Here is a 14,695-nt window from a genome sequence, read left to right as displayed (position 1 = left end):
AAAATAGGAAGAAAAGAAAGTATAAAGGGGCATAATTATTCGATGGAAGAAATAAAACTAAGGTAGTTAGAACGAATAATCGCGGTATTACCTTTTGTTAGAAAAAATGATTCCTTAAGCTGATTAGACTTTACACGAATCTGTCTCCTAAATTCTGTGAGCTTTGCTACCAAAAGTGTTAAAAATGGAGCAGGCGATGGGTACGAATGTGTAAGAAGAGTGAATGGAGTTGTATTTGGTGATTTTCCAAGTTTCTACAATGGCGAGAGCATTGAAGTTGAGGTGGGATGGTGCATTTGAATTAGAGATCTGCAAAGTTAGGCCCGGCTCGAATTCGGGCCGGTTCGGGTCGGACCTTGGAAATTTAATTAAATATATCTAAATTTATCAATTTTATATTGAATTTTTTATGTAAAATAAAAATTTTTGATTTAATTTATTGAAACTAAACGCTATATAACATATGTCTTTTATTTTAAGTAATTATAAAAATTAATTTCTATATTTACATAAATATGGGCCTGGCCGGGCCGGTAAATTTTTTTAAAATAAATTTCGAGTTCGGGCCGTTAAAAAAATTCCGGGTTCGGGCCGGGCCAGCAAAACTTTTTTAAAAAAAATTTCGGGCCTGCCGGGCTTGAAAAAATATGCCCGATGCAGATCACTAATTTGAATCAATGCAATAAAGTCCCAAACCATGGGCCGACTCCTTGACCCAATGAATAAAGGATATTCCATTCGGATCCATCGGTTCTAAATATGCCGATTGGTTATAGTCTAAAGGGAATGCATGATTTTGCACTTAAAATAATGTCATAACATTTGGTGTGCCGTGAGAAATGGCCTCGGCAAAGGCGGCAATACCTACCCTTGCTATCTACTCTGGTTTTATTGATAAAGTAGAACAATTTGGCAGTTGAGTTAATCCAATAGCAATAGCTCATCTTTTGGAAATAATTTTAATATTGTAAGGCTAATTTTCATTGTTTTAAAAACTACTTTTAAGTAGCGTGCTATCGCTACCACTATTTTATACCGCTAACGTTTTCAAAAGAAGTAGTATGTGATCGCTACCACTAACGTTTCCAAAAAGTAGCGTGCTATTAGTTACTTCAAAAAAATTAGCTAAAGCTACTTTTTATGCTTTAGAATTTTTTTAAAATATTTTTTACGCATCTTTATTTCTACAAATGAAAAATATGACTAAAATTTTAAATATATTTTTTCTTTCTTTCTTATATAATTTTTTTTTTATTGCATCTCAATAATATAACCCCAAGTCTAGAGCGACGGTCAGAAAGTATAAGCTATGACTAAATAATCATTCAACACTAGCACACAATTCAGTATTAAATTTAATATACATATTTTTTATATAAGAAAAATCATTTGAGTATTTTTAGATTTAAAAAAAATACGTCTAAAGGATTTTCAATAGTATTATTATTTATTTCAAAAAAATCATCTATAATAGGTAACGTTTTTGATTTAGCTATGGTCAGTCTAAAATTATAATAGTAATGGTTAGAATAAAAATTATGTAGAGGATAGTGGATGGCCATGTTTGCCAACTTGCCAGGCCACCATCCTTTAACTTTTATATCTATTGCTCCAATTTCTCTCAAAATTGTTTAAAATGTGAAAGGATTGAAGTAAGCATTTTTTAGCATGTTTTGATAAAATTTATAAATATACTAGCTGATAGCCCGTCAAGAATGACGGGTAATCAGAATTTTCTCCGTATGGATAAATAAAAAATTTCACCTTCATTTGACGATGGATGAATCAGAATAATAGTCAAATGAGAGGAATAGATTATCCGTATTCATCCTTCCAAGATTTCTATAAATATGAAAAATATGGAAAAAAAATAATATGATTTGTGAGTTATGATATTTATCAATTCTTTTAAGAAATTTTCCACATCCAGACGTAATGGTTTTTGCTCTCTCACTTCGTATAAAATCTACATTCTTCTCAAAGAATCATTTAAATGCTTTTAAAACCTTCCTAAATACTCTTTTAAAAAAAGGCCTGCCATAATAGATCGAATTAATCATGGGGGCAAGCCTGATTATCTCACAAACACTGTGGTGGTATCCACCCCATTGCAATGGGCTATTTAGAAGATTATTAGCAAAAATAATTGCCAAGTCAAAACCCAGGGTCTTAGCTTATTAAGTATACTTATCAATTAGGATTTGGTAAGGGAGAAGGCATAGCTTCACATGCCATTTGTATTCCAAAATCCTCCTTCTAACATGGCTATTATCAAAGTAAGACTTTAATAATGCTTTCAATAGCAAATTTTGTGAACATTTCATAAATTGTTTTTATCCAAAATTTCCTGTTTATTAAAAATTCCTAGAGACATACTGTAACATTAAAACTTCTTTATTCAGCCCACATGTCATAGATTCTGACAAAAGGATCCAGCAGGGGGAAAACGTCCTCGTTTATTTTACCTTGGTATTCATTATCACATCCATTATCTTAAATCTAAATTTGATTTGGATATAATTATTTGGCATCTTGATGATGGAACAATCTGTGATGCTCTTCCTAAAATAATTAGTTTTCAATTTCTTGAAGCCAATTTTAAAAGACTCATTCTTAATCAATCCAAATCAGAAATCTGTTATCATGATAACAATATACAGAACCCTCATCTAGCAAAATTAAATTTTTTATTGAGTACATAAATAATAAAAATTAAAAAAAAGTATACAAAGTTAGATTAACAAAAAAATGCATTGCTGGAACTCGAACCCAAAGCCATCAGCTTCGTATAGGCGACGCTCTTGCAGATTAGGCCACAGACGCTTTTCAAAGTTGACGCTTTTTTAAATAAATTGTGACATTGCGACTATGACACGGCTTTTATATATATTATTATAGATAGATAGATATATGTTTATGATGTATAAGATGGTAATGTTAGATATTATTTTAATGGATGCTTTGTTGAATAAGTGTTTGATATGGTATGGTGCTATAAGAATACTATTAGTTACTACGTTGTGAAAAATATAAGAATACCTATTTAATAGTTTGAATTTTAAAATAACAACAAACTTTGAATCGTATGTGAATATGTCATACTTAATTATTTTATCTTTTATTTAATTAATTTTGCCAGATTAAGTAAAAATAAATCATTACTGGGATTCGAACCCCATGACCTTCACATTTGTGAGCGAAGCTCTTGCCGATTAGGCCACAGACGCTTTTAAAAAATCGTGAATTTTTAAAATATATTATAAATTGTGATAGTGACATTATGACTACGGCTTTTATATATAATATTATTATAGATTATAGATAGATATGTTATTTTTTTATTACATAATTTATAAGTTTAAGTAAAAAACATTAAAATAATACATAAAGAGCCAAATAAACCAATATAATAATTTTTATACATTGGACAGGCTAGTTAAACAAAATTTTTAAATAAATGAGCAGGCAGGTGCACCAAAACATGCACATTGCAGACCTCTAATCAGGATGACATCGGAAGCAGCAGATCATAATCGATTTTACCTCTGCCAAAGAATCATTTATAAATGATATGCGTCTGCCACTTTTATTTTCCCATGCATTTACCACCAGAGGTCTGCAAATGGCAACATTTTCAGGTCCAATGGGCTTTAGTTAACATCTCAAAGGACGAAACCACCAAGTTGAATTAAGAAAAAAATAATCATTGCTGAGATTCGAACTTAAGTCCATCAGATTTTTAATCGATGCTGTTACCAATTAGGCCATAGACACTTTTCAAAATTCACGCCCATGAAATGGTATTTCAGAAAAAAATCATAGCATTAAAAAATATCAGTGTCACAATTTATAATATATATTATAGATATTTCAGTTAGTTCTAGTATATATATGATGATGTATAAGATGGTAATGGTTTTATGGTAATGGAATATGAATGAATGTTGGATTAAGATATGATTCAATGATTATTTTTATTGGACGAATATTTTTTAAAAGAATATTAAAAATTTAAAAATATAAGATAATCTATTATATAGTTTGAATTTCAAAGTAGCTACAAACTTCGAATCGTATCTATTTGATTAATTTTGCCAGATTAAGAAAAATATTTTGCCTGATTGAGAAAAAAATTTTTTTGCTGGGATTCGAACCTAAGTTTGTGAGCGACGCTCTTGCCGATTGGGCCACAAGTCACTTATTAAAATTAATAATTTTTAAATATATATTATAAATTGTAAAAGTGTGACTGTGCAGTACCAATGACATATATATTACCTAGACTGATATTCATTCAATAAAATGCATTTTTAAGCGTCGTTAAAAGCAAATCAGCTGGACCGGCCATTTTGGTAATACATATAGTAATTATTCTCATGTTAAAAACTTGTTGATTGATTTAAATTTGAATATTATTTATTTTATATGTTGATTGATTTAAATTTGAATATTATTTATTTTATATGTTGATTGATTTAAATTTGAATATTATTTATTTTTATATTTAAGTTATTCAATTAACTTGTAAATTTTATATATATATAATGTTTTTAGATGAAAAAGATAATAATAAAATATAATAATAAAATAGTTAAAATAAGTTCTTACATTTATTATTTACATGGTGCCCCGGTTACGGTGGTACGTTTTTCATTTTAAATTAAATTTAAATGATAAAAGTTTTAAAAGAAAAATTTAAAAAATATCCTTACCTTGAATTCTTATGTTAAAAATAAAAAGTAAACGAAATACTTATCAAATTCGTCGTTCGATATGGGAGATGTTAAAGGACAAATAAAATTTTTTGACTTTTCTTTTCGATAGTCAAAATTTTATCCAAATTTACAAATTTATAAAAAGAAACTCCATGTGGCACAACAACAATAATGCAAACAATTATAATAGAAACAATGCCTGGCAATACAATAACAATTCAAACAATTATGGTAGAGGTACTTGGCAAAACAATAATTATAATGGGAGAAACAATTCCTGGTCTTACAACAATCAAAGAAATCAGAGTCAATATAATAATCGATATGGTTATCAATATCAATCCTATAATAACAACAATAATGGAGAAAATAATGCGTGGAAAAATTATAATCAGTATATTAATCAAAGAAAACCATTACAATATAATGACGTGAATCAAAGTAACATCAATTGTAACATGAACATTGAAGAGATTGTTGAAGAAAAATATAACCCTACACAAAATAATAATGGTAGTGATTTTAATATCAACAATTTAACTGAGTTTAAACATAATGATAATGCGTTCATGACCACTTTAAAAGTAAATGATGCTGTTGTTACTATGCAGGTTGATACGGGATCCAAGTTTACAATTATACCTCATGAAATGGCTAAACAAATAGGTATTAAAGATCTTAAAAAGTCCACTCTACAACTTTCAGCTTATGATGGAAACTTAATCAAGATTATTGGCGTCACTCAAGTTAAAGTAACCTACGAAGGTATCACCAAACACTTGCAAGCCGTGATCGTTAAATCTAATAAAAATGCGTTATTGGGACGTATGTGGATTAATGCCTTTAGTAATATTTTGAACAAATTTATAGCAAACATTGATACCAACTATGAAGATGAAATAAAGAAATTAATAAAAGATTGCGAATCTAAACTGACTAAAAAACCGATCAATAAAGGGAATGTCAAAATATATCTACGTAACGACGCCAAACCAAAAATCATACCACCTAGACGGTTACCTTATTCAAAGATAGACGCTGTTACTAGAGAACTTATGAGATGGATAGGAGATGGAATCATTGAGCCTGTAACAGATGTCCGATGGGCAAGTCCGATAACCGCTGTCTACAAGGATAATGGGAGCGTTAGGGTTTGCGCCGACTTCAAAGACACTGTCAACCCAGCCCTTGAGGACTTCAGATACCCACTTCCAAGAATAAATGACCTTATCGCTAAGCTCAAGGAAGGGAAGAAGTTCACCAAGATAGATTTCAAGGATGCGTTCCTACAAATTCCCATTGATGAAACCTGCAGAGACATATTAACTATATCTACACACAGGGGGTACTACCGGTTTACCAGACTTCCTTTTGGGTTAAAGACTTCATCTGCGATTTTTCAACAAATTATGGATCAAATTTTCAGTGACATGAAAGATGTCATATTTTATATTGATGATTTACTAATTACGGGAAGTAGTGACGAAGTTCATTTCAACAACATAAAGAAGGTTTTTGAAAGAATACTATCTCATGGTTTAGTGCCTAATTTTGCAAAAAGCTTATTTTTCAAAAAAAGTCTAAGGTTCTTAGGACACGACATCGACGCCAAGGGGATCCACGCCAACCATGACAAGATCGAGGCGATCGTTAAAATGCCGGAACCAAAATCAGCCGCGGAATTGTCAACGTTTCTAGGTATGGCCGGGTACTACAGAAAATTTTTGAACAACTTCGCTGAAATAGCTGATCCTTTATACAAGATTGTTAACAAAGAAAAATGGGAGTGGAATTTAGAACACTCCAAAAGTTTTGATGATCTAAAGACATTGATTAGTCTTCCTCCAGCTTTGACGTACTTTAATCCTGAACTACCTATCGGAATTGCGACTGATGCATCTAAAAGAGGTTTAGGAGCTGTTTTGTTTCACACTGAAAAAGATGGCAAAGAAAAACCGATAGCTTTTGCATCAAGAACTTTAGCAAAATCTGAAACAAATTATACCAATATTGAGCGTGAAGCTTTGGCCATTATGTTTGCTATCAAGAGATTTCAAGAATACTTGATAGGGACTAAGTTCACTATTATAACGGATCACAAGCCGCTAATCCATATTTTCACCAAAGGGCTCAAAGATAATAGCACCATGTCATTAAGGTTACAGAAGTGGAGTATAATTTTGGGGGGTTACGACTTTAACATCAGATATAAAGCTGGTAAATACAATGTTGTTCCCGATTGCCTCTCAAGACTACCACAAGTAATTGATGATGACGTTATTGATGATATCGCGATTATAAATGACTTTGGCGATATACCTCTTAGTTTTGACCGAATACGTGATGAAACATCCAAAGATTTTGAATTATCTCAAGTTATGAATGATATAAGAAATAATGTGCCTATCCAAAATAAAATTTATGAAAATATTGAACAAGAACTAAGTATCATTAAAGATTGTCTGTACAAAAGCGACAAAATAATAATTCCGTCAAGTCTGAGAATGAACATACTGAAGGCGTTACACGAAGGTCATTTGGGAGCAGGTAAAATTAAATCCTTAGCCAAAGATCGTATGTGGTGGTCTGGTATGGTCAACGACATTGATTTGGAAGTCAAAAGTTGCGATGATTGTAATTTTTATCATGACAATCCAAAGAAAATACAAAATCCATGGGTAGCAGCAACTAAACCATTTGAAAGGATACACATAGATTATGCGGGTATGTTTTTTACAAAGAATTGGTTAATAATCGTTGATGCTTACAGTAAATTTCCGGTTATAGTTTCGGTAAAGAGTATTACGACTGAATTCACGTTAAAGGAAATTTATAAAACTATTTCACTATTTGGTATACCTGAAACCATTGTTACAGATAATGGTACCAATTTCACGAGCAAAGATTTTGAAAAATTTTGTAGCAATTATGGTATAAAACATGTACTAACGTCGGCCTACCATCAGCAATCTAATGGACAAGCTGAACGTATGGTGAGAACATTTAAAGCTCATATGAAAAGAAACATAAAGATTGGCTTAGAAACTGCGCTGGACAGATTTTTGTTCAACTATAGAAACACGCCGAATGACACTACGGGAGTTACACCGTCCAAAAGAATGTTTAACCGCGACATTAGAATAAAGTGGGATTTATTAAAACCTTTGGAGGACAAAGTTGGTGAAGTCTTCATGTCGTTACCACGAAATCGAACTTTTAATAGAGGAGACTATGTTTGGTATAAGAAACAGGGTGATGATACATGGTGCAAAGGCAGCATCAAGCTTAAAGAGAGTAACACCATGTTTCAAGTTTATACTGATAAAGGGATAGTAAGTAGGCATATTGATCAGTTAAGGAAAAGAGAATGTTACAATAGTTTAAAATATTATGAAATTGACCCTAAAAATTCCTCTAAAGGGGGAAGTGTGGACATAAAGAATGAGATTAAGATACCAATTACTAGACCAATAAGAATTAAAAATAAACCTGATTACTTAAAAGATTACGTGCTTAAAATTTAAATATAAAACGCTTAAAACGCTAAAAGTATAAAACGCTATAAAAAATAATATAATAATCGTTATGATTTATCATTCCTTATTCCATAAATTATCATTCCTTATTACATATTTTATTGTTCCGAAATTCAAAATTTTATTTGTGTATATTATTCATACATTTGATTTGATCAACTATTCCAAATTATATATTCCGATTTATTCCAAATTCCAATATTCAACTGGATTAATGATAATAACAATTTTGAGAAATGTGAACAACATACGATAAGGATATCAAACCAACGATAACGTTCAACGATTTTATCAAACCCAAGCGATTGATTCAAGCCTACAGAAAACGTACAAACTCACGCAACTCTAATAAACGATTTTACCAAACCTACGTGATAGAATCAAGCCTACGAAAACATTTGAGACTTATGCGCTAACCAAGATTAAACCGAGTACAATCGAAACAGGAAAAACTTCTAGGACAACAAGCTCTCGATGACTGCTGAGAAGAAGCTTCGTTGTTTGTAGAAGAGGGGGAATGTTGATTGATTTAAATTTGAATATTATTTATTTTATATGTTGATTGATTTAAATTTGAATATTATTTATTTTATATGTTGATTGATTTAAATTTGAATATTATTTATTTTTATATTTAAGTTATTCAATTAACTTGTAAATTTTATATATATATAATGTTTTTAGATGAAAAAGATAATAATAAAATATAATAATAAAATAGTTAAAATAAGTTCTTACATTTATTATTTACAAAACTACTATTAAATTGATAACTTGCTACCTTATTACTAGATGATCCGGTAATTCTTTAATAAAGTTTGCATCAGATAGAGTAATAAATTAAGCTCTCGTTTAAAATTTTAATAGTGATTAGTGTAACCAAGATGGCGTCTCCAGCTGATTTGCATTGATGTACACTTTTAATGAATGAATCGTCAGTCTAGGTATTATATATGATATGTCATTGGACAGTACTGTCCAGTGTGACAAGGCTTTTATATATATTATAGATAAATAGATGAGTGGTTAATTATAAGCATGTTTAACTCCAGATAATAATTTATAAAATATTATCATTAAATAGATGAAAAATAAAATTTTAGTATTAATTATTTATTGTAATTTTTAATTTATATAATATAATTCTTGAATAGTATCTTATGGTCAATTGAAACAAACGATTTTGGGATTTGGACTGGGCTAGAAAATTAACTTTTACATAAACTTATCTAGCTCAAAAACTATTATAGATACAGCTTTAATCTAAATTTTATTTTAAAGATTAAGAATTGGGCTACACATTGATATTAAATTTGTTTGGTGTATTACTTTTAATTGTTTATTCATTGACAGTGGCGTAGCCAGGATTGATTCATGGGGAAAGGGGGGGGGGGGGTATAAATAAATCGCATTTTAAAAATTTGCCAGCTAATATTTTGTGCTTTATTGGTGTCTAACCACCATTGTAGCCAGCATAAATGAAAAAATATTAGTAACAAATTGGCCAAATTTATGATTAATACAGGACTGAAAGCATTATTCTGAAAATTTTATCAATGTTTAGTCAATTGTAAATTAATTCTATCCATTCGATGTAGAAAGAAGAATACAATCGCCCCTCCCCCTCCCAAACCTCCCATTTTTTTGATCATTCAATAAATCTTATTCTATGTTAAATAATTATTTTAATTAAATTTTTGCATAAAACAAAAATTTGCAGAGAATTTCATTATAGATTTTATTTATTATTTAATACAATAAAATAAATTTCAAAATGTATATATTTAGATTATATTAAAAATTTATTCTAAATAACTATATTTAAAAAAAATAGAATTACAATAAAATATGAGTAATTCTTGTACGATATTTTAAAAAATATAATTTAACAATTATAATTAATACAAATTATATTAAGAAAACATAAATAATTCTTATTAGAGATCCGCAAAAGTAGGAAAATCAGGTTCGGGCTGGGTCGGGCTTAATATTTTTTAAAAAAATCAGGCCGGGTTGGGTCGGGCCTTGGAAATATTTTTAAATATATCAATTTTATGTTAATTTTTTTTGTAAAATAAAAATATTATATTTTATTTATAAAACTAGACGCCATATAACTTATATCTTTTATTTTGAGTAATTATAAAAATGAAATTCTATATTTAAATAAATTCGGGCCGGGTCGACAAAACTTTTTAAAAAAAAATCAGGTTCGGGCCGGCTAAACTTTTTTAAAATAATTTCGGGCAGGGCCGGGCTTGAAAAATTAGGCCCGATCCAGATCACTAATTTTTAGTGCAAATGCAATACTTTTATTTAAAATAGTATAATATATAAATATTATGACTAAGATTTCATTATAATTACGTTTTGAATATAAAAATTTTATGACTAAGATCATATTAAAATAATATAGCAATTTTATAATTTGTATTTATAAAGAGAGGACTACTTTTCTCTGAGGTCTGACTAATTCATCTAGAATCAAATTTTTATCTAGAATATTCTCCTTATAAATATTTAATATTGCGAATGCATTTAAACTGCTTTCACCGGTGCTATTTCTAAAATAGGTTTTTAACCTTTTCATAGTTGAAAAACACCTTTCATTAGTGCAGGTGCTAATAGGTAAGGTAGCTAAAATAAAAGGCAATGTTTTGTATTAGGCCAAAATTTTCATACCAAAATTCGACATCACAAAGTAACTTATCATACGATCCTGATAATTCATCAGAATAAAACTCTGAAATTTTAATATCCTCTCGCGTTTTAGGTGTATTTAGACTCAACCGGCAAAAGAAAATAAAGCTGTTTAAAATAAAATTGTGACTAATAAATCTTTCCTTTAATTGAAATAAAAATGTATCAATAAGAGGAGTAAAAATATTTATTTTATAAAAATCCTCAATCGTAGATGCATCAATATTTAAGTGATTGGACTATCTAGAAACTACTCTAGGTTTAAAATTTTTAATCCCAAACATATTAGCGATCACCTTTACTTTCTGATAATATTTACCAAATTAAATGATTTTTCTTTTATTTAAAAATTATAAAAAATTAATTAAAATTTTTAAAACTATCTAATTGGTTTAACAAATATAAATTTTATTATTAAATTTATAAATATCTAATCTAATTTAACTATGCGAGAAAAAATTTACGATTGTTTCATATCGTATATATTTTTATTTATAAATTGAAACCGTTTTTTAAATAAAATTATTCGCAATAAGAAAAAAATTTCCCTAAAAAATTTTTTTTTTCGGAGGTTATTGGGGGGGGGGGAGGATGGTTTAACCCCCCCCCCCTCCCTTTTCTACGCCACTGTTGATTGAAGCTACTAGTCTTATTTGATGAGTAAACCTTCTGCATCTTAGAATGAAATTTATACTCTGTTAATTTTTTTATCTTAATTAAAATATTTTGTAAATTCAGGAAAAGGAAATTCAATATTATCATCATTTTCCAGGGAAATTACTTTGTCAATATGATCTATACCAAAATTATCTTCAATATCAATCTATCGTCTACATTTAAAATTATCTTGAAAACTATTGCTGATTTTTATAAATTTCAAAAAAAATTTATGGTTTTAGAATTAATTATTAATATATTTTAATAATTTTTATTTATTATATAAAATTGAAAGTAGAAGAGTAGCGCGCAACTACTTTCTAAATTATAAAGCTACTGAAAAATAAAATACCACAGAGGCAAAAAATTGACAAATTTAAATAAAATATGATCAAGTTATTGTGTATGTTTTTCAAAAATTTCTTAAAGTATTGATGGCAGGTAATGTTAAAAATCTAGATCTAGCTGATTTAAAAAAATCGATTAAATCAAGATTCAAGCAAGTATTACCTAGCTTCAAAAAAAATTTTCAATATTTCTCATTATTTGCCAAAATATTGAGGCTTAGGAAGTATTTGCTTGGTTTAAATCTTGATTATTTTGTCAAGTTTGAAGATCATAAAATTAAAAAATTTTTCTAAGATCTTTTTAAAAAATTATGATGTTATTATGTAAGATTTTTTATGCATAAAAATTAGAAAAGATTTACTTATAAAAGATGATTTGGAATTTTTGGTAAAATTGATCTAAAATCCTGTTCAACCATTCTCAAAAAATCATTGAAGATTTTTTATTTTTGAGCAAATACAGTAACATTATTGCCAGGTATCAGGGTATTGGAAAAAAATATAGTAATGTTAACAGTACAACTTACAAGAGATGAAATCATAAAACATATTTGCCATCTTATATATATTGAAAAATTTTATTGTTGATATCTAATAAATTTTTTATAAAATAGCAAATATAAGATTACATTTATATAACAAACACTATTATGGGAATAGAAATTCTCATGTACAATGAGTATAATCTTAGAAATTTGAGCAAAAATAGGTATTGCCTTAAATAACATGTAATATAATATTTATTAGTTAATGATTGGTATTATTTATTCTGAAACTTTTTCCCAACAAAAGTTGATCAATATGCATAAAATGTTGGGTGGCTAAAAAGATATCAAAATTTGAATTTGTGTAAATTTATCAATTAAAAATATTTTAGTTTACATCTAATATTTTAAATATTGATAAAAACTCCATAAATTAATTTTTACTTTAAATAGGGTATAAAAGGTACATTCATTATTGTGTTCTGAGAAGGCAAAAATATAAATATATATAGGCTATCAAAAAAAAGGAACTTAAATTGAACAATTTATGAAATGCAATATTACAAACTATTGATTTATCTATAAATATGGCTGGTTAGGTTAACCTTCAATTATCTTAAACATTTGATTATAATCTTGAACCCATTTTGACTTGGCTTTAGATGCATTAATGTGTTCAATACATAGCTCATGTCTCCTTATATCTCTTGAACTCTTAGACCAAGAGTCCCATCCATGAAGAGTCCAGGTTTGACTGCATTTTCTGCCAAATAGCATACAATTCAAGCAAAATGCTTTGTTGTAATTTGGGCTATAAGATAGCCAGTCTCTTAAGCTTTTGTTATAATCAAGATGCTTGCCTGATATTGATCTAGAATACCATGAATCTAAAAATCGAATATTCTTTTTCTTATCACAGTGATAGATTGTAGTAACAGGAAAATTAAAATCTTGAGATTTTGGCTGACAAGGTCCAAGCCTCATAAATTCATTTATAACCTTAGGAGTAATTTCAACATTAACCAGTAGAGATGGATCATTAGGATATAAAGAAGATAGAATAGTTTTGTTTTGATATGTATTCTTGTTATCATTAGGTGTATAAAAAGTTGGGCTTGAGCTTGAAAAATGATGCAATGTTGGTTGGTTATTTTCTCTTAATAAATGGTTATATATTAATGACATATTGTTTGAATGTGAATTTGATATATCCAAATTATCACTTGAATTATTAGAGGATGATTGTTCATATGGTTTCCAAGGGGCAAATCCCTCTTTAATTGCTATAATTTTAAATTTAACATTTTCTCTGGCTACCCTTCCATGTCTATTCCGACAATGTTGAGCCCATTTGTCATTACGAATACTTTTAACAGTACAACAAGGTTGAAGACAAGTATATTTAAATAATTTAGATTTAGAAGTAATTTTAGGCATTAGGCGATAATTAGTATGATTATAAATATTGTTTTTAATTTTTTTTAAAGTGCAAAAGTAAAGGTAAAATATGCTTTGTAATTTAAGAATTTATAATTTGTTTTTATGAATATTCGAAATTTATGTTATTATGAAAATTTTTTAAAATAATTATATATTATTAAAAAATAACTATTAATACAATTCCTCGGTAGTATAGTGGTAAGTATCCCCGCCTGTCACGCGGGAGACCCGGGTTCAATTCCCGGCCGGGGAGGTTTTTTTAAATTTATTTATTTACCTCAACCCAACTAATGATTTTTTTACCTTCATTTTTTGAAATTATTCTGAATTTTGAATTCAGAATTTTTGGATTTCGAAATCAATTTTGCTCTTAGCTTTTATCTATTTTTTGACTCATTAAATATTCAAATAAAAATTTTGGCCAACCCCTAATAGTTATATATTCATGACCAGGGTTGCCAGGTCAAAATTTTCAAATTGCGGGAGATATTTGGTATTATGCGGGAGAAATATGAAAATTGCGGTAGAAATATAAAAATTTCTAAAAATCACGAGAATTTAAATTTAAGGGAGTTATTTTATAACTTTTTAATCCGACAGTATTACTTAAAGAGCTCGATTTTATGCCTGACGATTTGGCCACAGTTGGTGCAAAAGTTTTTGACATTTATTAACGAAATCTCGAGGCTTGGAAGATATTTTCCTGGCCAAAATATTGAGTTCGCCATAGGCTCAAATTGATCCTAACAACACTATCTGACATAGACAGTTGATGGTAATTTTATTTGTCAGTAAAATAAAATAAAAAATTGACA

At 28.7% G+C, this 14,695-nt stretch overlaps 1 protein-coding gene and 1 non-coding gene across 2 annotated transcripts; one reads left to right on the top strand and one right to left on the bottom strand.

Moving 5' to 3' along the window:
- Positions 1 to 13,040: 13,040 nt before the first annotated feature.
- Positions 13,041 to 13,877, bottom strand: LOC135926793 (zinc finger MYM-type protein 5-like). The gene has a single exon (XM_065462724.1). It carries the CDS (start codon positions 13,875 to 13,877, stop codon positions 13,041 to 13,043), a length of 837 nt encoding a protein of 278 aa, XP_065318796.1.
- Positions 13,878 to 14,061: 184 nt separating this feature from the next.
- On the top strand, positions 14,062 to 14,133 carry Trnad-guc (transfer RNA aspartic acid (anticodon GUC)). Its single transcript has one exon. It is a non-coding gene; the product is annotated as a tRNA-Asp (tRNA).
- Positions 14,134 to 14,695: the final 562 nt, after the last annotated feature.

The sequence above is a fragment of the Gordionus sp. m RMFG-2023 genome, chromosome 3 (genome assembly GCF_954871325.1).
Source record: "Gordionus sp. m RMFG-2023 chromosome 3, tfGorSpeb1-WG-v2, whole genome shotgun sequence".
Classification (NCBI taxonomy): Eukaryota; Metazoa; Nematomorpha; class Gordioida; order Chordodea; family Parachordodidae; genus Gordionus; species Gordionus sp. m RMFG-2023.
This window is presented reverse-complemented; position numbering and strand designations above follow the sequence as displayed.

Coding starts and splice junctions, on each gene's coding strand:
- LOC135926793 (XM_065462724.1), bottom strand. CDS start 13,877: ATGCCTAAAATTACTTCTAAATCTAAATTATTTAAATATACTTGTCTT.